Source organism: Plecotus auritus, assembly GCF_963455305.1.
Source record: "Plecotus auritus genome assembly, chromosome: 10".
Lineage (NCBI taxonomy): Eukaryota > Metazoa > Chordata > Mammalia > Chiroptera > Vespertilionidae > Plecotus > Plecotus auritus.
Window position 1 is genome coordinate 55,763,048 of NC_137785.1, and position 22,457 is coordinate 55,785,504.

The following is a 22,457-nucleotide window of genomic DNA, read 5'->3' on the forward strand; positions in this document are numbered from 1 at the left end:
CTTTGCCCTCCCTCCATCTACACAGCCCGGAACAGCTAGTTTATGAACGTTCTTTACAATCAGGACCTCAAGTTAAGTTCCTCCAGGGTCAGCTTCCTCATGACCACCCAAGACCGGGAGATGCTAGAGCAGGGGTGGGGAACGTCCTGCCCACAGGTTGTATGAGGCCCTCGAAATCATTTGGTCTGGCCCTGCCAAGGCATTGGGGTGAGTTAATCAAGTGTTTGACCGAGTACAGCAGGCTACATTTTAAGCTGATAATTCTGTATGGTCTGCGAATGATGTGATAAATACCCAAATGGCCCTGTGCTAGAGAGATCCCGGCCTCCGTGCCTGGTTATCTTGTCCAGGCTTCTGTGGGGAGGAGGGGGGAGGGTCTAGGTCTCCCTGTGGCTAATGCTGCCCCTGACACTGTCATCACGGGATGGTGGCAAAGGCCAGCGCTGGGGACTTAGAGAGTGGAAATAGGACTGGGGTGTCGTCTAGGTGGGTTGGGGGGCCATGGCACAGGGTAGAGGTAAAACCCCAGGACAGAGCATTATTCCTTGAAAAGAGGGGTCTACAAAGGCCCAGCAGAACCACAGAATCCCAGACCATCAGAGTTGGGCACCTATGGGTGCAAATCCAACCCGCACCGTCAGGTGGAGAAGCCACAGTTCAGCCAGGAAGGGTCCTCTCAGGCTACCCAGCAAGGCTGGGGCAGAGCGGGGGCCAGAGTTCCTATGGCTGCCTTCCCCGAGGACCCTCCCCAGTCCCGGCCTCGGGCGGGGGTCCCTGGGCGCTCACCGTGGCCTCCTTGAGGCGGTAGAAGTCGATGTGCAGGTAGGCGCTGATGCCGTTGGAGGCGCCGGGCAGCGTGATGCCGTGGACCAGGAGCACGAACAGCACCAGGTAAGGCAGCGTGGCCGTGATCCACACGACCTGCCGTGGACAAGCTCGCGCTGAGAGCCTGGCTCTGCCCCCGGGGGCACAGGCCTCTCCACCGGAGCCACACACGCATCCCCCACCCTCCTTCACACAGAGCACACGCCTCGAGCTCCACCTCCAGGCCTGGTCCCGGGCTGGACCCCAGCACAGAGTGAACAGAACCGAGTGGGAGTGTCAGCCACACTGGGCACAGCGCTGCCATCAGAGCTTAGGGCGTGAGGACAAAGACCAGGTTCTCACGGCATCTGACACCTCCTCCTCCACAAGCCGCTCTCCTGACCGATTCAAGTTGCCCGGGAAGAGCTAAGCACCCCCATTGTCATAACTTCTTCCCTCCCTCCCTCCCTCCCCTCTCCCTCTCCTTTACCCTCATTCAAACACATCCTCCCAAGCTCACTGCCCAAGGAGGGGTGTGGCTGGGCAGAAAGCAGAACGCTGGCCTGCCTTCCTCTCCGTGGGGCTGTGTTTGGGGCACAGAGAAAGTTCATTGTCCAGGAAACCCATAAAGCAAGAGATGCTCCCCAGACTAAAAAGAGGCCCCTCCCCTCTCCTGCCCAAGGTGGAGGAACAGAGAAGAAAGGTGGGGAGAGGGGAGGTTGTGGCGGCTTCCTCTCCATTCCTTCTCGCCTTTAACTATACCCTGAAACACTCTGGGGGATGTTATAGATAAAAAGGCCAATGTTCAGGTCCTTTTCTCAGAGTTCCTGACCTCACTGGTCCTCAGTATGTTTTGGAAGCGCCCCTGATGATGTAAATGTGCAGTCAAGGCTATAGATTGCTGCTGCCGGCAGCTGTAGCCACAGGCAGGTGAAGGAAGCAGAAATGTGCTTGGGGTGGGGATCCCCTACCCCATGGAAGAGTCAGCAGAAACACGAGAGGACACGAGACTTAAGGGCCAGATAGCCCCTCCGCTCAAAGCCCCACAACGAGGCAGCCCCGGGGGTCTTCACACATCTGTAGGGAGGAAACGGAAGCCCTGAGACATGCCTGACGTAAGGTGCTTTGCCAGCCTAGGGAGACAGGAACTCAACACAAAAATGGAGATGCAGGACGTCAAGTCATATATTTCCCATAACTATGTTCAGGACTGGGATTTATCCTCCTCATCTGTCTTTCCCACCAGACCATGAGCTCCTGAGAAGCAAAATAGCCATCATTTTCAAGCTTGTATCCCCAACATATGCCACATATTTAAAGCAAAAGTTTGTTGGATGAAGGAGTGGACAGTTGTATAATGGATGATTCGATTGATGGATTGATGGATGGACAGATGGATGGATGGGTGGATGACTGAATTGTTGGGTGGGTGGATGGATGGGTGGATGGATGGATGACTGGATGGTTGAATAGACAGTTGGGTAGATAGTTAAGTGGATAGCTGGATGGTTAAGTGAGTACAAGGTTGAGTGAGTGGGTCAGTAATAAATCAGAGGGTTAGTGAATGACTAAGTTAGTCAACGAATGCATAAAGGAATAAATAAACAAATGACTCAGGGAGTAATTAAATGAATCAGTGGTTGTTTATATCTTCTGAGGGAAGCAATAGAGGAATTAGGCTCCTCTGTTTCAAGTTATCCAATTGTTCCCCCATCCCTCCCTTGGGACATGGGGTGTCTTTGCAGATACAGGCTTTAGATGTCTGTTTCTCCCAGGGGCATAGGAACAAGGAGGACAAATTGCCAAAAACAAACGAGGAGGAAAACATGCCTTAGAAAGTGAAGTCATTGCATCTGGACGGCCTCCCATCGATCCTGGATTTATTCTCCCAAATTGGCCTAACTCCTCGGCGACAGGCACGGTATCTTCGCTGGGTCCTAACTGCCGTGTTCCCCTGCAACTCATGTCAACAGCTGCAGGTCCACTGCCCAGCCCAGCCAAACACCACCCCACCCAGCAGAGCACCACATCCCTGGCCTGACTCTAAGGGATCTCCCCTGGGGTCTGGAGGCAGCCCTGCACTGGCCATGCCTGAGGCTCCAACATGGATTCAGTTTCCCCAGGAACACAGCAGGGCATGACTAAGCCAACCCTGACTGCAGTCAAGCATTAAGAAAGGGGAGTTCGCTTTGCCCATGCACATGTGTCCCAAGTAAACGACCCGAGTCTTGTTCAAAGTTCTCAGAATCGACGGCAGGGGCGTTCTGACGCCTAAGAGCGTGTGTTGAGGGCGAGGCTCTTGGATCCTTGGCCAATAGCTCGCGCATGCTCACGTGCGCCCTGTCTGCACACTGGGTGAAGGGAAGGGACCCTTGGGCTGTGTCAGCCCCCACCCCAGCCTCCTCTGCTCCCAAATTTGCAACTTGCCGTGACTCTCTGGCCATGAGAAGCTAGACTTGGTTTATCTCCGAGCATGAGATGAAAAGAACAATGAGGGGCCCATTGGTTTCGGCAAGAGTCATCAGCCCCGGGGGAAGACTCTGCTTTCTATCACCTCAAATCCAAATGCTTCTCCACTTCGGTGTTTCTGTGGGTACAGGTTAGAATTTGCATGGTTCCAGGGTGCCGAACTCAACAGCTCATAATCCCAATGAGGAGGATCTTAGCTCCATAAAAAGAGCTTTCTAATGGATAGAGCTCTCTAAAGAGGAAATAGAGCTCTCTCACCAGGAAGGGGTGAGGTCCCTGTCATTGCAGGTGTGTAAGCCTTGCTAGGATCCAGGCATGAGGCAAAGGATCGTCTAGGTCAAGGTGAGGCCCCTGCACCAGCAGCAGCAACAGCACCCAGGAGCATGTCAGAAATGCAATTCCCGCCTCCTCCCCACAGAATCACACTCTCAGGGAGGGACCCGGGCATGTGAATTTTAACAAGCCCTCCGTGTGATTCTTATGAGCGTTAAAGGTTAAGAACACTGCTCAGGTCACCTGAAGTCTCCCCTAACACAGAGATGATACAAGCTGCACGAATTTAACCTCCAGTGATTTCTCATTGGTGATCCCCTGAACTGGGGTTTAGGGACATTTGCACTAACAATGAAGACATCCTAAGATTCATGGGGTGAGGGGTACACACTGATGTTACTTAAGAAAATGCCGAGCTATGAATATTTTAGCCCATTCATCGTTCATACGCAAATGATGCTATTCCTCGTAACAGGATCCAAAGGTCGCTAAAGCCAGCCAGGGCCAGCCTGTGTTGACAAATTAGTGAGAAGACTTGGCTAGGATCACGCCTTGAACTCAAACGTTAACAAAAAGGATCTTTCTTTTAAAGACTCTAGAACTCAGGTTTGCATTGGATTGGTCCAGCTTTCTCTCTCCCTGACCCCATAACTTTGCCAGAAGTGGAGAGGGTGTTGTGCCTTTTCCCATCCCCCAATGTGCCCCTGCCGGCGTGGCTCAGTGGTTGAGCGTCGACCTGTGAACCAGGAGGTCATGGCTCAGTTCCCGGTCAGGACACATGCCCAGGTTGTGGACTCGATCCCCAGTGTGGGGTGTGCAGGAGGCAGCCGGTCAATGATTCTCTCTCATCATTGATGTTTCTCTCTCCCTCTCCCTCTCCCTTCCTCTCTGAAATCAATAAAAATATATTTATAATATTAAAATATATATATACACATATATACATATGTACATATATATACATATATATATATGTGTGTGTGTGTGTGTGTGTGTGTGTGTATATATAATTTCCATCTGCCAGCCCTGCACTGGGGACCCCTCACTCCATCTTCCCAACAGCCCTGGAGGCTGGCACAATCAATACTTAGCAGGTGGGGACACGAAAGCCGAGGGAGCATCGTTCATCCTGAGGTCACCCAGGAGAAATGATAGCACCTGGACTCCAACCCAGGTGGCCTGACCACCAGGCCACGTGCTCAGTCACTCACTCACCTGTATATCTGAGACCCAGGTTTGACTCTGGCCCTGCTAAGGATCGCTATGAACCCCCCGGCCCTGTCTCGGCCCCAGTTTCCCCATTTCCACAAGCAGATGGGCGTGGATGGCCCCTAAGTATCTTCCAGGTCCACGTGTAGGTGCCAGCTTACTAGTCCTGTCGTTGCTACGAGCCAGGTCAGCCAAGGGCTGTGAGAGGGAGGCAGGCAGGACCCCCAGATGGCGAGCCCGGATGGCTCCCTTGGGGCTACCTCCTGACTCAGACCCCCACCCTCTGCCCTGAGGTGGTCCGTGGGTCAAGGTCACCAAGTGTGTGGTCTGGGGGAACCCCTTTCCCTGGTTCAGAGTGCACCCTCCCCCCACCGTCCCACATGTGAGCAATGGAGCCACGCATCTTCCCAGGCACGGAGCTTGCACGTGCCAAGGCAGGAAGTGTGAACATGTGCAACTCATTTCGGGCTGCTCTGCGGCTATGGGGCCAGCTACGGAACGCTCCGAGCCCTGTTCCAGGAGCAATCTGGAAGAAATAAGCAACGCTCGCTCTTGTCTGTCTCCCGAGCCAGTTTAGGAAAACAATTAGAGACAGGGCACAGGAATGTCCTCTGTGAAGTCCCTCCCCCTGGGCTGGGGCCCTGACGCAAACGGGCACTGTGGCTTCTGTTGACGTGTTTCCACGTGGGGGGCTTCACGGGTGCCCCACCCCTCGTGACTCCCCCCGGGGTGATGACTCCTCCGAAGGTCCCTTTGCACAGAGGGACAGAGCACACTAAGCTCCTTCTCCCTTTAGCTTCACCCTCCCTGCAGACAACTCCCGCTCCGCCCTGGCCAAGTGCTAAACTGGGTGGGGCAGGCTCTACCCCTCCGGCATGGCTGTAGGGAACTTAATGTACGGGTGCAATGTTGAAACCCTGGGGTGGCCCCACCCCACCCCCAGGCCAGCGGCAACAGTGAGGCTCCGACACCTTCAGCTCTTACACCTGCAGAGGCCAGGACAGCCCTTCTCCTGGGGCCCAGGCAAGGCACCGAGAGGCCGGACGAGGCCAGCCTGGGCCTCCACACCTCTGCCTCTGCTCAGGCTGTTCCACCCATTGAAAACCCCTTCCCTCCACCCTGTCTCCACCTGCCCTGTCCTGAGAGACCTAGCCCAGGTGCCACCTTCTTGTAGACCCTCCTGGTAGAAAGAATTTCCTTCCTCCACTAACACAGCCTCTTACATTTCTGTGACAGGAGGCCTCGTGGAACGGAATACCTTCTGTACTGAGACAAAATACACGTAGACATATAGACGCTCTGCTAAAACACCAAGTCCACAGGCAACTCTTCCTTTATACGACGTGCAACGCACCCTGTTACTATCCAGCCGCTTCCGTTTCTGTAAACGTGTTTGTGGGGACCCACTCAATCGGTTTAATGAGTTTAAAAACCCACAGTTTGTATTTCTGCTAAAGTACAACCTGACTACCTGATGTGAAACTATCGCCAAGGTCCGTGGTCGGCAAACTGCGGCTCGCGAGCCACATGCGGCTCTTTGGTCCCTTGAGTGTGGCTCTTCCACAAAATACCACGGCCTGGGCGAGTCTATTTTGAAGAAGTGGCGTTAGAAGAAGTTTAAGTTTAAAAAATTTGGCTCTCCAAAGAAATTTCAATCGTACTGTTGATATTTGGCTCTGTTGACTAACGAGTTTGCCGACCACTGGCCAAGGTGAAGGTTCGTTTAAAAAAGCAAGAATGTGTAATAGCGTGTGACCATTAATGTGGTCACAAAGACTCAAGACACCACACCTATCTGTGACACACATGAGCTCTAAAGCAAGAAGAAGGAAACTACCTTGTTTATTCCTTCATCACTAGTGCTAGCATCAAGCCTGGCACACAGTAGGTGTCCATAAGTGTTTAATAAGTTGAACTGAATTCAACAGAACATTTCACGAAGGTCCTTCAAACTTACTTTCCTGCCACCCATCCTCCTTCCTTTCATCCTTTCCTCATTAATCCTCCCATAAACATTCCCTGAAGACCTACTCTGTGCCTGATGCTGAGCTGATGATGGTCCTAGCCTGGTTTTGCTCTATTCCAGAATTCCTCCCAGACTTGCATTCTATTTGAGTCCTTCCTTGGGACAGACACTGTGTCTCCAACCTGCTGATAGGAAGTCCACTTCAAGCTCTTCTTGAGAGAGTTCATCTCCACTGGCTGTTGGTCCCTGCCTCTACCCCTGTTCTCAGTGGCATAACCAAGAACTCTAGGAGTGTCAGAGAGAACTCTGACCCACCCACTTTCCAAAAATGTTGTCTATCTAATGAAGTGTCTCACAAACTCACGTCTACCCGATTATGACAGATTGTTGCCTGGTGACCTCCAATGAACCCACACCCCATCCCGAGACATTTCTTGGCCACTGGGACAATAACAACACGATACACGCAGAAGCTGGAAGAGACACTTGCCTATCCCAGCTTGTCTGCTTGGAACACCCACTAAGAACTCGGCCGCCAGGCTGTGAGCAGCCCAAGCCACATGGAGAGGCGGTGTGGAAACACCCCAAAGTGTTCTGGTTGACAGCTCCCGTTGAGTCCCCAACCAGTATCAACTGTCACTGCGTGTTCACTGTCTTGTACATGCCAGCCCAGCCAAGCTCCCACGTATGTAGCCTAGGCAATATCACAGAGAGTGGAAGAACCACCCAGCTGAGCCCAGTCAACCCACAGAATCAGCAGCGATGGTAGAATGGTTGGTATTTTACATCACTCCGTCATGGAGTGGTTTGTCACCCAGCAAGGGCTAAGCAAAACACGGGAAAGAACAGCTCCCAGCTACATCCTCCTTAATGCAGTCAGGCTCCACATGGAACCCATGGGTCCACATGGGTGGTTGTTGCTATGACATTGTTCAGCCCAAGAATCAACAGGAGTCATGATCTGAGTTTACTCCACCTTGAGGGGCTGGCTACAGGGGGAAGTGGCCCTTAGGTTCAGCATGCCAACTTTGGCCAGGCCTTCCTAGGTCACCTGACCCGTGCTCCTCTCCCCAGGATGTCGGGACCCTCAGGGGCATTTAGCACTGTGTCAGAGGAAGTACACAGCCCCAGGACACACAGATATCTTCTAGGGCATTCTCTTCTACTAAAAAATTCAGAAGGGGGAGTGACTGGCTTTATATGTGCCAAAGTAGGAGGGAACATTGGCATGAAGTGTCAGGCCAGAATTCAAGATCCATCAAACACAGGTCAGTGGGTTGCTTTTTGTGGCAGGGGACCAACGGGCTTTTCCCCAAGGCCCTTGGGGTGTCCTTAAAGGAGCTTTGGTGAAAAAGTATGGGAGCCCTGGTCTACTTGTAGGCCCGACCCTCCTGTTGGGGAGCCTGGGTTTGGGGAAGGGAAGGAATTTGTCTGAGGTCTCCCAGGGAGACAGGGGAGGAGCTGGGAGCAAACCCAGGTTTTGTGCGTCCCGTTCCACCTTTTCTTTTCGCCAACTAACAGTTGCAGCTAGAAAAAATGGATTGCTTTGAGGCCGGCTGAACGAGAAGCGGAGGCGTTACCTTTCCTGACGTTTTCACGCCTTTCCAGAGGCTGAAAAACAGGACGACGACCACCACCATCAGACAGAGCAGGAGCTGCCACTGTGGCAGGCCGATGTCGTGGATCCCACCGCTCTCGTGAAGGTGCAGGACGCCGCGCCTGCCAGGACGGGGACGGGGACGGGGTTGGGGACGGGGATGGGGACGGGGAAGACGCCATCGGTCAGGGAGGACACCCAAGGCCTGGGCCACAGGCCAGCCCCGAAGGTGCACCGTGAGGGAGCGGGCCCCCCTGGGCTGCCTGGCCACAGCCTTGCACCTTTGGGGACTGTTCTGTACATCACAGCCTGGGCCCAGGACTGCCCTCCGGGGCCAGCAAGTCACGTGGGAGACTTCCCATTGGGATCTGGTGGGCAGAGGCCAGGGATGCTGCTACACATCCAATGTGCACGGCACAGTCCCCCACCCCTCCCACTGCCCCCCAACATAAAATGATGCAGCCCCAAAAGTCCAAAGTCTTGAGTTTGCGAAATCCTCGTCTACAGCATAAAAAAGCAAGCCTTTCAGAATCGGAGGCCTTTCACAGTGGGCCCGGGGCCAGGGCATCCCCTCCCTCACCACACCCTGCCTGTGGCTCCTGGCTGCGGGCCAGAGCACACTTTCCAGCCCAATTTGTCTGCTTGGCAAACTCCTCATCCTGCTGGTCCCAACTCAGAAATGATGCCCTGACTTAGGCCCCTTTCCTACGGAGAGAGAGAGAAAGAGGTCGGGGGGCGGGGGGGGGGGGGCGCGGGTATAAAAAGGAGAGGACGGCAGACACTGAACATATCTAAAAGGACAGAACCAGAACCAGCTGCTGGACCCATCTGACTGCATTCTGCTTCGGACGGCGTTATGGGCTAAGTGTTGAATGCCTCTAGTATCCAATCAGATGGCAGAAATGCCCCCTCCCGGGCCCCTGGGGTACAAGGCCAGACTCGGAGCTGATTCCCCAGCAAAGGAATGCAAACCCAACGCCGGCTCCCAGCAGGCCAGGCCTGGGAGGCTGTCAGCACATGCCGCTGGGTTTGTTGCTGTTTTCCAGCAAGTTAATGAGAGTGAAGCGGGAAGTGCACGGTCCAGGCTCTCCGAAGTCTGCGGGCCCAATGGGCTGAGTTTCACTTGACATTTAGTGCGGGTGTTGGTGGGTGGTAGGGCGGAGGGGGCGTTCTCCCCACCCCGACCCCCAGGATCAGGCAGAGAGGTTCCCTGTGGCCGGGCGTGCTCCCCAAGGGTGCCCTCTGACAGAGAAAGGGGTGAGCCTCAGGGTTGCTTTCAGCTGTGAGCTGTCTGGCCGAGGGCGTGGAGCCTGCAGAGAATAGCGGTTTTGTTTCCTTGAGTGATGGATGCAATCCCTCAGCTTAAATGCGCACAAGATGGCAACAGCGCTGGCCAGCAGGCGCTGAGGAAAGAGCGACCGCTAACCTCCTCAGGGTTGGCACGCCGAGTGCTGCTTGCTGGTCCCCAGACTGAGCAGGGGTGACTTTTAAAGCAGAAACAGCTGGCTGACAGGGCCACGTGCCATTAAAAAAAAAAAAAAAAATCCAGAGGCAGCCGTGGCTTGGTGACTTGTTAGCTCGCGAAAGCAGGCTCCAGGGCGTGGGATGGACTCCGTCACCCCAGAGGGCCCTGCACACCTGCCCCCAATGCACCCCGAGGCAGACTCTGACAGGATGAGGAGGGCCGGAGGGAGGCCTGTGCACGGGGTGAGGGCCTTCACTCAGACATCCTGGGCTCTGTCCCAGCTCTGCCTCTCACCTGAAAACTGGGCCTCCACATTCTTATCTGTGAAATGGGAATAACTACCGCCCACGTGAACTGCGAAGACTCAGTGGGCCTTGGATGGGAAGGGATGCTTGGTGCCTGGCTCATGGTAGCCATGAAGCTTGGGAGGGGGTGGGGAGGGCTTAACCAGAGAGGGGAGCGAAGGGAAGGGGGGGAAGGGGAACTCTGCAGAGCAGAAAGCTGCTAAAATAGCCTTGGATTCTGCTCCCACTCCATCCCCCCATCCCTTCAACCCCACGCTGAAGGGTGTCATCTTTCCCCGCTACATTCTGCGCACAGCTGGGCCTGGGGGACGTGTATGGGTACTGTCTCCCCGCCCCCACGCTTCCGCACCGGAACCCAAGCTCCTCCCACTGCCTGTCCACGGCTGTGCCCTCAGCTCCAGGCCCAGGGCAGTGCCCGTCACAGATGGCCGGTGTGCCCCCCTGGTCCCATGGTTTTCCTTAGCGTTTGGCTCCGGTCCTGCCCAGCACCCGGGGACAGGGCGCGGACAGAGGACTCACTCGTAAAACTCCGCGGCCGGCGTGAACTTGTACTTGGAGTACTTGGTGTGGTTGCCCAGCATGGAGGCGTTGAGGAGCTTGGGGTCGGTGCAGTTGGGGCTATTCCAGGGGTGGCCGCAGTCGGTCCAGGGCAGGTGGAAGGTGAACGAGGAGAAGAGGTAGTAGAGGGACCAGGCGATGATGACGTTGTAGTAGAAGCCGACGTAGAGGGCGATGAGGATCACGGCGTAGCCGACTCCTAGGGTGTGGGGGGGGAGGTAGGGCAGAGGGCTCAGCAGGGTTTCCCCAGGCCCAGCCCAGAGCCAGCTCTCCTGGGGTGCTGACTCCAACCACTGCCCCACCCGGCCCACACCCTTCTTCCTCTGTCGCAGATTGTCACAGCCCCATCTGTCTCTCCGAGGCACCCACCACCCCTTTGCCCGAGGGCTCTCTCTGGCCCATGGAGTCCCCTAGGCCCGCACATCGGGCAGGCCAGGCGTGCCAGGACCTTAGTGTCCCCAGGGAGCAGCAGGGTCACGCACTGGAGCATCAGTGCCCCAGCTCCCTCGCCTTGGGCAGGAGAACACAGGGCGTGGGGGTGATCCCCTTGTTGCCTGCCTCCCCTTCCCTGGGGTTTCCTGGGATCACCTCCCCAAATAACTCCTTACATGGAAACCCTTGTCTCAGGACCTGCTTCTGGGGACCCCCAAACAAGCCCTCCCTGATCAGAGCTGCAGCCCCTGTGTCCTCGGGGTCCTATTTTCAAGCGCCTGGGTGCTGTGCCAACCTCATCCTCCTGAATGTATCAGGAGCTCCTCTCGGGCTAGTTCTATGGCCTTGCCTGGCGTAGACGTGTTTTTTGCCTGCTCAGCATGGCTTAAGAGAGAAGCCTTAAGTATTCTTCTCTTGTAAGGTTTGATGGGGCTCATCCCTTACTCTCTTCTTCTAGCTGTAGCCACATGACTCAGGCCTGGCCAATCAGAGCTCTGCTTCCCCACAGCCACAGTGATTGGTTGAGAGATGAGCCCATGACTCATGTCAAGCCAATGAGAGTCCTTTCTGGGACCTTTAATAAAGCTATGATGATATAAGGATTTGTTTTTGTTTTATTTTGTTGTTGTTCAACTTGGGGGCATTTAATCTTGTTGCTGATGGCCAGCTTCCCTAGTGTTTGAGGAGAGTGTGCCTGAGGGTGATGCTAACATGGATGAAAACAGACTTGATAAGGAACGGGAGAGCCTCCAGATAAATTATTCAAGAACCTGGATCAAGCTGTACCTGAAGCTAGCCAGAAATTCCTGGACTTTACCATATCCTAAGCCAATACATTCTCTTTTATAGTCGAGCCACTTTGAGTGGGGTTTCTGGAAATAAGAGAATAGTTCCTAACTAATACACTCGTGTCTTGTAAGCGTCTTGTGCCAGCCCGTGTCACCTACAGGACAGAGTACATAGGAGGCACCCAGACACACGACCACGGAGAAGAGGCTCGGAGGAGTCACACTGGTGCCCGGTGCCCTCTGGGCCCAGCTCCCTCAGCCGTGCGTGGGAGACACGGATTCTTACGCCACGTCCTTCTCACAGGTGTGGCCGCTTCCCCCAGGTGTGCCCTACGTCCCAAAGGCAAGCAGGCTCCCTCTTCTGTCCCAGCCGCGACCCACTCGTGGTGGCTGTTGTACTAAGGACTGCGAGGCAGCTTGCTGGCTGAGCCCGGACGGATCTGTGATCTATGTAGCCATTTACCAGGGCAGGGAGAGTAGAGAGCAGTGGTACGTGCGCTGGGTACCTCTGACCCGTCTGTATTTCCCTCCTCTCGTCACTGGGCTGGGTTGGAAAGTCGGGTTTGAGGACTCTCTAGGCCAAAGCTACCCCTGAAACACCAATGCCCTCCGGGTAACGGTGCACGGGGGACGCGCTCACTGGATCCCACAGGAGAGTTGTCTGCCTCGGATCCCACCCTCGGCCAGCTTCTCCGGGGGCACCACACCAGCGTTCTTGGACAAGCTGGGGCACCCCCAGCCCCATCCTTTACCTTTGAAGAACGGGCAGATCTTCCACACCGTGGCGGCCCCTTCCCGGTTGAACTGGCCCAGAGCCAGCTCCATGTAGAAGAGGGGCATCCCAGCGATGATGAGGAACAGCGTGTACGGGATCAGGAAGGCACCTGCCGGACACAGAGGCGGAGTGTGACCCACAGGCCCCTGCCCAGCCTGGGCCTGCCCTGCGGTTAGGGTTAGGGTTAGGGTCAGGGGTTAGGGTCAGGGGATACGCAGAACAATTAGTGCGGATAACCACAACAGCGATACAAACAGTCGTGGTCTTGGTAATATCCTAACGAGCTCCTGTCCCCAAACTCAGTAACATGTGGGTGAAGCAAAGCCACACAGATGTGTTTCTCGCAGGACCCGCCAGCCTTCGACACACAAGCACACTGTGAAACGCCAGGAGGAGGCTCAAGCGGAGTCTGTGCCAAACTTATGTAAATGCAGGCCTCCCCTCTCATGCAGGCCCCCAGGAGGGGGCAGCAGGGGGCCGAGGGCCCAGGCCAGGGGGGAACGAAGGGGAGGGGGAGGGAGTGTGACCGGGGAGGGGCTGCGGGAAGGAGAGGAGGGTCGCCCCCCCCCCCCACCCGCCGCCCCGAGACCTAGCTGGACCAGCTTCCCAGACAACTGAGGGCACGATTCCCCAAACACCTTCGGTCGGATAGGGAGGAGCAAACCCCGCAGAGCCGTTCTCCAGACGCCCGCAGCCCAGCTCTCGGGTTGCCTCTGCCCAGGGCTCTCACGAGAGTCCCAGCAAAACCTGGGCAGGGCCTAGGCAGCTGGGTTTGTCCCCGCTCCGCAAACACCCCAGGGCTCAGTCCAGGCCAGGTGCAGGGGGAGTGAGATGAGAGGAGACAGCCGCTCCCAGCCAGCGGGGCACCTCGGGCGGGACAAAGGCTCGGTGGCTGCAGATTCAAGAGGACCTGCCAGGCCGCGGCTGCTAAATGAAACACGTTCCCCGCTCCTGTCTTGATGACCAGACCTTGGCCTTGGGGCGAGTGTGAAGTTCAAGTTTGGAGCCTGCAGCTCTCCGTAGCTCTCCGCCCTGGAAAGTGGAGGCACGTGGGGGGGGGGACCCCGTTTGCCCGGCTCCCCCTTTTCCCCACCTCAGCTCCAATCAGAGAGGTCCAGGCCTCCTGCACATGCGCGTGCACAGCCTCTGCAGAGAGTGGGCCCCGGCCTCCCCTCGGGCCTGGGGCAGAGCCAGTGGCATTACGAAGGAACCAGGCAAAAGCGGAGGTTGGGGGGGTGAGGGGGGTACCTGGGCAGGGAAGTCCAAGGTCCAGGTACCTGGATGTGGTGGGCTGTGGGTTGGGAGGCAGTGTTCTGGGTGGGCCGGCCCGCTGGCTCTGACCCCAGTGAGAAGAGTAGGAGGGGAGAGCAGAGGGATCGGGGGCTCTCTACGGCCCAGGGCCCAGGGCAGGCCCCTGTGACATAATAAGAAATATACGTATTTGCTCTCTGCTCCGTGTCCCTGACACACAGCTCCTAAATCCCTTGCACTCTCTCTCTCACGAGATGTGGGTAACAGGAAGGTCTAACACAGAGCTCCCAGGTCCCCTGGAATTGTCGGGGGGGAGCAGCGTCTCTGGTTCTGGTGAAATGGCTTGGTGATGGTTCGCCTGACAGACCAAGCCCTGATTAGAAGACTGGGGCTTTCAGCCGCCCCCCGGCCCCGGGGAGGAGACGGGCTGGCGATGGACGGAATAGGGACTGTGTCTGGGTGACGAAGCCACCACGAAAACCCCCGAACGACAGAGCTGGGAGGACTCCCAGGTGGGCGGACATGTCCACGAGCCGGGGGTTGGCGCACCCCAACTTCCTGGGGACAGAAGCTCCAGTACTTTGGGTCCTTCCAGACCTCACTCCATGTACCTCTTTATCTGGCAGCTCATCTGTGTCCTTTCTAATAAACTGGTAAATGTAAATATGTGGTTTTTACTGGGTTCTATGAGCTGTTCAAGCAAATGATCAAATCGGGAGATGGGATGGTAGGAAGCCCCAGTTCACAGCCGGTGAGCGACAGGTACCCCAAGTGTGGACAGTCTTATGGGGTCCCCACTAACAGCGAGTAGACAATGTCAGAACTGGACTGTCGGCCACCCAGCCGGTGTCCAGAGCTGAGGAGTGGCCAGTCTGAGGAAAACCCCACACATTTGGTGTCAGAAGAGTCTAAACCAAAGCAATTTTCCTCTTACACCCTTGCCCGGATCTGGAGACAATGCCAGCCCCCTCGTCCTGTTTTTATGGCTCTGTGACCTTGAGTGAGAAGGGAACTTCTCTGAGCCCAAGTTTCCTCTTCGTAAGTGGGAAAAATAAATAGTCCGTGCATCACTGGCTTGCTGTGATCACTACTGAGATAACTGAGGTCAAGTACCTGCATTTAGTATGTGCTCTTAGTATCATGGGAATAATATCTCGCCGTCACCCGGGAGAGCAGATGGGACTCGGCTCTGTAAACTGGGAGCCACCGCTGAGGAGCGTCTGTTGGATGAGGATACCACCTCCCCAAGGAGAGCCTGTTCCCTCAGTGGGGACCGCTCAGGCCTCAGCTGAACAGAGCCACCTCGGTCAAGGCCACATCGCTTCCCAGGGCAGCTGGCCTCAAAGACCAATCAACACCGGGACATAGGACCCTGGCCCCTACCCCAACGCAGGGCAGTCCGGAGGCCCTCCTAGCCTCAGAGGCTCCACGGTCTGATCCGAGAGGCTCTGCTGAGCCCGCAGCCCATCCTCTCTGTGTGGCCAGCACTGCTTTCTCCTTCCCCATTCCCCTCCCCCGCGGCCTCACCTACGCCCCCATCTTGTCCCTCGGAGCTGTGCCCTGGGTCTCAGGCACAGGGTCCCCTCTGAGTCTTTGCCAGTTAAACAGCTGGCTCCCTGTGGCCGTTGCTATAGGGAAACAGGCCGGTTCTTAGAATAAACCAGCCCAGATCGTTCAAGTGTGTCACCCACAGGTGCATGGTACCAACTCCTGTCTCCTCCACAACCTCCCCCTCCTTAGGGCCCTCAACAGCCACCGTGGGCCCTGGCCACAGGCCTCGGGGTCCCTAAGACCTCAGCCAAGAGGGGTCTTGCACCCCTCATCTCCTCCCCTCCGCCCCACACTGACTGGGACTAGCCAGGAGCCTCTGCACCAGTTCCCGCCGCTCCACAGGGGGTGCCGGGCAGTGTGGACAGTTGGCTCCCCACGGGGTCACCCCCTCACCCACTCTCCGGGTCCTTCCAGCTGGCCTTGGGGCCTTCGCTCTAAGGCCTGGGAACAGCCCTGGCGAGGGAACACGCTCGCTCCCCTGAGGTTCGCACCACCTCCTCTAAGGAGGACAATGGGGGTGGAACTCAGGGAAATGAGTGTGGGGGCCACCCCTCTTCATGTGACAATTGTCCCTCTGCCATCGGCTTGGCCGGGTCTGGACCAGATTTTTATAACGAAGCTGCTTGAAGGGCCTGCTTTCCCACCTCTCCGTTCTGGTCACTAGAAAGGAATAACCGCGAAGGGGGTGGAGCGGCTCAGAACTGCATTATGGAGGGAGATGTAAACCCACAAAGGACCGAGCAGGGCCTCACCTCCCTCATGTGGGATCTCCTACCTCCGGTCGTAGGATCCACGTTGACACTGACTGGCAGGTTTGCTACAATAGACTGTGGGTTCTCTAAAGGAAGGACCTGCCCTTTGGTCGTCTTGATATTCCTGGCACACGACGGGCATTGTTTCTGTCAATGTCTTTTGGTTAAATAAACGGATGCCAGCAGTGACTTCCACGCAGCTAATGAAGCCCCCTGGCCTCTCTCCCCTCATGCGGTAACCTCATCCTTACAGCTGGGTTTGGGACCACAGGGTAGGAGGTGACATTGATCCCGTGAAATCCCATCTTGCTGGAAAGGACCCCTCTAGAGCCATGGGCCAAATCAGGCTGGTGACCTGGACCCCAGGTCTCAGCTCCAGCCCCCAGGGAGCGTCTCATTGCTGCAAACCTGTCAGACGAAGGGCCACCTCCTGCCTGGCCTCCACACCCCCAGCTATTTTGGCCAAGAGACTTCCTTTCGGGCTGTGGGTACCCGAGACCTGGAACTTACTTGAAAAAGGAGGGGAGCCCCATTTGGGACCCAGGACCACATGGGGCCCCATGAATGGTGGAGGGGATGCTAATCCCCATTCTCCGGGGGAGGAGATGACAGGGAGACAGGGTTAGGCTGTCGGAATACGGAGTGACGCCCAGCTCTCCGTTCTTAATTAATAATTAATAATTCCCCAGGCCAGTGGTCGGCAAACTCATTAGTCAACAGAGCCAACTATCAACAATACAACGATTGAAATTTCTTTTGAGAGCCAAATTTTTTAAACTTACACTTCTTCTAACGCCACTTCTTCAAAATAGACTCGCCCAGGCCGTGGTATTTTGTGGAAGAGCCACACTCAAGGGGCCAAAGAGCCGCATGTGGCTCGAGAGCCGCGGTTTGCCGACCACGGCCCCAGGCCCAAGCATGACTACTCGCATCAATTTCCCTTCACCAATGTCCTCTGAGAATCAGCTCTGCTCCCTCCAAAGGCAGGACCCCGCCCTACTCCTGGGTCCAGCCCGTGGTTAGAAATCACTGACCAAGAACACCAAGAGCAACCACTCCGTTTACCCAGCTCCTGCGTGGTGCGGGGCACTGCGGCGGGTCCTGAGCGCATGTTCTCTGTCCTGACACCTCACCTGCAAGGAGGCACAGCTCCTCTGCTTCTCTGCACAAGGAACCTGAGGTCCAGAGCGGAGGAGTGGCTTGTCCAAGGCCACGTTTCCCAGAAACGTCAGGCCGGGTGCAGACCCAGGTCTGTCCGAACCTAAAGAGCCGTCGGCACAACATGTCACATGGAAGCAGCCGCTCGCTCGCAAAGGATGATTCCCAGTGGCCTCACCCCCCGCGGGGAGGCAGATGCGGGACCCCGCCTCCTGGCCGGGTCCTCCCCCGGGAACAGGCCACGTCCAAGCCCACAGGTGCAGAGGGAGGATGGCGAACCCTGGAGACAGCCCCACTGCCTCCCTGTTGGAGAAGGCTGTGAATGGCGCCCTGGAATGTTCTAGAGTGCCTTTCCCCAACCGGAAGCCTCCCCCACACAGGCGCTCCAGCAGCTGGCCTACAGGAAGGCGACTCGGCCGATCTTTCCCAGCAGGTCACTCAGGAGATAGCAGCCAGGGGCCTGACCCACAGCACCCCTATCATTTCACAACGGCCTCCCCTCTGAGCCACCACGAGCCACTGGAGGGTTACCGTGTGCGTTCTGGCACCAGAAGAATCACCACGGGCTGCTAAGGAACAGGGCGGTGAGTCCGGGCTTGAGCCCGGTGCTGGGCCAGGAGACGGGGGGATCTTGGGGGTCCTCTGAGCTCACCTCCAGCGTCTGTGGGAAACCTGGGCTCAGAGAGGGGCAGTGCCATGCCCGGGGTAACAGAGCTGGGTGAGGAGTAAGTTAGAAAAGGAGCCACCTTGGACTCAGAGACGGCAGCTGCCCTGCTGCGCTGTGCCAATCGGGGGCATCTAGCCAGACATGGAATCCACTGGTAAGACCTCCCCACCCTAGCCTGGTGCCCAAGGTCTCCCGGCCGGTCTCCTCGGCCAGGCCCCGACTTGCTTCTCCACCTTTTCCTCCCCCAGCTCGCCCTTCAGTCTCCACGCGCGTCTCTGAGTGACCCCACTTGCATTCTCCATCCACTAGAATATCTCCTTCTACCCCTCAAGGCTTGACCATGTCCCTCCCACTCCCAGGAGCTGAGTGCCACCCACAGCCCCCACCTCCAGGCTTCCCAAAGCAGACCTTGTCCCGCCCCATCCATGGCCCAGGTCATCGTAAGGACGTCAACGAGGAGGCACCTCGGCCTGGACGAGCCCTCCTCCCTGCCAGGCTCCTCCTCACAACAAGCCTCTGGTGGAACACCACTGTGTCCGTTTGACAGATGAGGAGCCGGAGGCTTGCCCAGTCCCCCAGAGGCACCTAGCCCGGAGTTAGCACCAGACTCCTGATCTCCAAACTGCCGGCTGCCCCTCCGCCCCTCCGCCCCAGCCCCACAGCGGGTGCCTCACTTGGGAGGTACCACCAGGGGTTCTGGTCTTCCTGGAGAGGCGTGAGGTCCTCGTAGGAGTGCATTCATTCCATAGACATGTGCTGGGCACCTTCTACCACATTCCTGGCGTCTAGGCCTCATCTCGGGCGTTGGAAATGCAGGGATGCAAAGCCACAGTCTCTGCTCTCAGGGTGTCAAAGACAAGTGGCCGAACAACTCGGGATGGGCTGTGGGCAGGGCTAGCCAGCATAGGTGAGGGGGCTTCCAGATCACTTCCCTTAAACATGGGAACCTGCCCGGCCAGTGTGGCTCCGTGGTTGAGTGTTGACCCTTGAGCCAGGAGGTCACGGTTTGATTCCCAGTCAGGGCACATGCCTGGGTTGTGGGCTCAATCCCCAGTGTGCGGCGTGCAGGAGGCAGCCGATCAAGGATTCTCTCTCATGATGGACGTTTCTATCTCTCTCTTCCTCTCCCTTCCTCTCTGAAATCAATAAAAAAAACATATTTTTTTAAAAGGGAATCTGTGACAAATGTGCTGTCTTGTGCCCAGGGCACCTGGCATGTCACCTTGCATGCGGCAGGCACGCCCTCTGTGCTGGTGGCCATGGCCAAGTGCGCACCCAGTGCCAGGCAAAGTTCGGGGTGCCCACCTAGCCCACGTGTCCACTGGGCCACCCGGCTGCTTCCGGTTTGCACACTGAGAGCAACGGAAACGACATGGGGCAGCGAAGCCCGTGGGCGGCTAACGCTCCCGGCAGGCAGGCGGGGAGGGGGAATGTCTGGAGGACCCAACGGAGCCTAGCCTCGGGGCTCCCTGCGAAGAACCCGATCGAGATTGCTGATTCATGATGGAGCCTTCCGCTGCCTAGGGACAAGCATGAGGTCATGCTGGGTGGCGTGGTCTAGGGTCTCTCCGTCTGTCCTTCATTCATGAACTCCCTGCTGAAATAGCATGGGGTCTGCGGGTCCTCCCTCCTTGGGTCGGAAGGGCCCTGGGCTTAAACCTGCAGCAGCCAAACGTGGAGAAGTGTCCACCTCTGTCTGGTTCTTGCTTCCCATTGCTCACCCAGAGCGACAAGCAAGTGGCCAGCACCTACACTGAAGCAAACAGCGGGGTGCCAGGCCCCAACCCTCTCCCTGCCCCCCTCTGACCCTCTAGAGTCCTGAGCCAGCGCCCCTGCCAGGCAGGATGGTCCAGTGGGTAGAGAGGTTTCCAGAACTGGGCCCCCTGCACCAACTTCAGCCGCTAGGTCCTTTCCCCCAGGCTTTCTGCAGGGCACCCCTTAGCTCATCCCAGCAAAAGGGGCAGGATGAGTGGTTTGGGCCCCGAGGAGCAAAGGCCCGGAAGGAGCGAGGCCCGTAGGCCCCAGTATCCTGTGTGGGGCTGCAGCTGGTCTCCAGGCTCTCATCCCAGGGCAGGTGGGTATGTCAGCCAGCACGGGGTGGAAGGAGAGAGCCTGGCTGTATTTCCAGGCCCCGGGCCCCCTCCACGCTGCCATGGGGCCAGGACCCCATCCCAGTCCCCAATCCCTCCTAGCCTGTGGCCTCTGGCCCCTCCAGCCAAACAACACCACCTGTGAGTGGGGCTCTCTCTGACACTGGTCCCTCTTTGTGGGTCTCTGTCCCCGGAGTGCAGGAAGCCCAGTCCTCTCTCAAGCTGGGAGTGCTGGATTTAGGGACCCCGGGTGCCTGGCTGTCACCTGCTGTGCACCTCGCGCCCCTTCCAGAGCTTTCCAAATCTCCACTCCCTTCCTGTGGACCATCAGAGGTCAGGGGCCCTCACCCAACCTGTGCCCGATTCCCTCCTTCCACCCAAGCGCCTGTCACTGTCCAACTTCATGCCTCGATTCCCCTCTTCCACTGGGACCCCAATGCTTTTTCTGTGAGCCCTGCCCAGTCCTTTCCTGCGCCCCAAAACTTGCCCATGCGCTTCCTCTTCTCCTGGGTGTGTATCCCAGCCCCACTCCCAGCCACTGCTGCAGACAGGCGGCCTCCCCAGTCCACACCCCCAGCCCGTGGGGGGTGGGGTGGGGGACTCACCGCCGCCGTTCTTGTAGCAGAGGTAAGGGAATCGCCACACGTTGGCCAGGTCCACCGCGAAGCCCACCACCGACAGCAGGAAGTCGATCTTCTTGCCCCAGGTCTCCCGGGGCGGCTCCTCGCTCGCGCGGGACGCCAGGAGGCACTGGACCCCATTGCGCTCTTTGACCACCAGCAGCTCCGCGGCTTTGCGCGCCTGCAGGGGCTGCGCGGCCTCCGGGTCCGCCCCGCTGCTCTCCGGCTGCACCTGCGGGTTCATCCGCGCCAGGAGCATGGCTGCGGCGGGCGGGAGGGCCGTCGGCGGGCCGGAGAGGCGCTGCTTGGAGAAAAGGAGAAGATGTTGTCACCGGGCCATGCGCCTCCCGATCCTCCCGAGATCGCCGGGGACACCTCGATCAGCGTGCGCTGAGCAGACGCGGGCGCCCAGAAAAGAGCGCGCTGAGCAGACGCGGGCGCCCAGAAAAGGGCGCGCGTCTGTTGGAACAATTTGGAAACGGAGGTAGTGGCGGGGGGCTGTGACGGAACTTAGAGGCGGAGACCGCTCCTGCCCGCCCTGTAGATCCGGCTTGGGACCTGACAGCCCTTCCCTCTTTCGGCCGCCCCCTCTCGGTCCCGAACGACGGGGTTTGGACGCGCCGAAGGCAGAGGTTTCCTAGGGCGGAGACCCGCCCGGTGCCGCTGGCTACTACCCTCTTCCCCCCACCTCGGGCCCGCGCCACCTCCAACAGCCCCAGGAGCCTCCCCGGACTCGCACACCTCCGCACGTCAAACTCGCGGGCACTCTAGCTCCGCGCACCCCAGCCTGGGTCTCCCCGGCCCATCCAGCGGGTCCCGCGAGCGGGGCGCACTCACGTGTCCGGCAGCAACGGGATCCCGGATGCCGTGCGCCCTGCCCGCCCGCCCGGGATCCGCCTCGCTTCCTAGGCTGTGAGGCGCCGGCTGGGGCCAAGTTCCGCCGCGTGGCGCTCGGGCGCAGCCCCGGGAGCGCAGGAGGCGCGGGGCGGCCGGCGGGGCGCAGGCTGGCTGGTTCTGGCCGCGCCGGGCGGGGACCGGGCTGGTAATGTAGCCTGCGCCCCAGGTAACGCGCCGATTGCATTAACCCCGAGCCGGGCCGCTTCGTCTGGAGCCTGTTAGCACTAATGGAGAGTGACAGCGTGGCCGAGGATGGGGAGGGGCGGGGGCGCGGCGCGGGCTCCGGAGGTGGCGTTATCCCGGATACCCGCGACTTGCGGACCCGGGTGCGCATTCCCTTTCCAGCACGCAAGGAGGTCCCACACGCAGCTCTTGGGGCCCCGGGGTTCTGAATTCCTACCACCTCAAAAGAACGCGACTCCCAGAACTGGGGTCTGGCTGAGTCGCTTCTGAGAGGGGGGCCAAAAAAGCAAACCCCGGTTCAATACCAGCTCCCCATCCGTCGCAGGCCTCTTAAACTACCTTGCTAGAATTTCTCCAGCAACAAAACGGGGAACCTTCTGCTCAGTGGCTAGGATGGCCAAGGGATGCCAGCAGGCCTGGGGGTGGGTTTTGTTTGGCTGGCCTGGGTTGACAGGGCACAGCCCAGTCCTGAGTCCTACGTCTGTTTGTATGGGCTGGCTAGCCAGGCCTTGGGGGGGGGGGGGTTGTGACTCCTGTTGTAGGAGGCTGAGAACTGTTAGTCACTCATCTATTCACTCGCTCATTCACCCCTTCGCTGGTGTGTTCCTACATACGCCTGCCGTGTCCCAGGCATTGGGGATACATGA

The 22,457-nt window shown here is 57.8% G+C and overlaps 1 protein-coding gene across 1 annotated transcript in view; it reads right to left on the minus strand.

Annotated features, from left to right (window-relative positions):
- Positions 1–21,811, minus strand: part of SLC6A2 (solute carrier family 6 member 2) — a gene marked incomplete at its 3' end in the record, with an annotated part of 29,556 nt that extends 7,745 nt beyond the window's left edge. Inside the window, exons 1-6 of the mRNA XM_080644879.1 lie at positions 21,568–21,811; positions 20,716–21,031; positions 12,619–12,750; positions 10,608–10,845; positions 8,302–8,440; positions 787–921 (exon numbers count right to left, since the gene is read on the minus strand). Of these exons, the coding sequence (XP_080501005.1) occupies positions 787–921; positions 8,302–8,440; positions 10,608–10,845; positions 12,619–12,750; positions 20,716–20,989 (918 nt within the window). The 5' untranslated portion in view covers positions 20,990–21,031; positions 21,568–21,811. The remainder of the gene's footprint in view (positions 1–786; positions 922–8,301; positions 8,441–10,607; positions 10,846–12,618; positions 12,751–20,715; positions 21,032–21,567) is intronic.
- Positions 21,812–22,457: the final 646 nt, after the last annotated feature.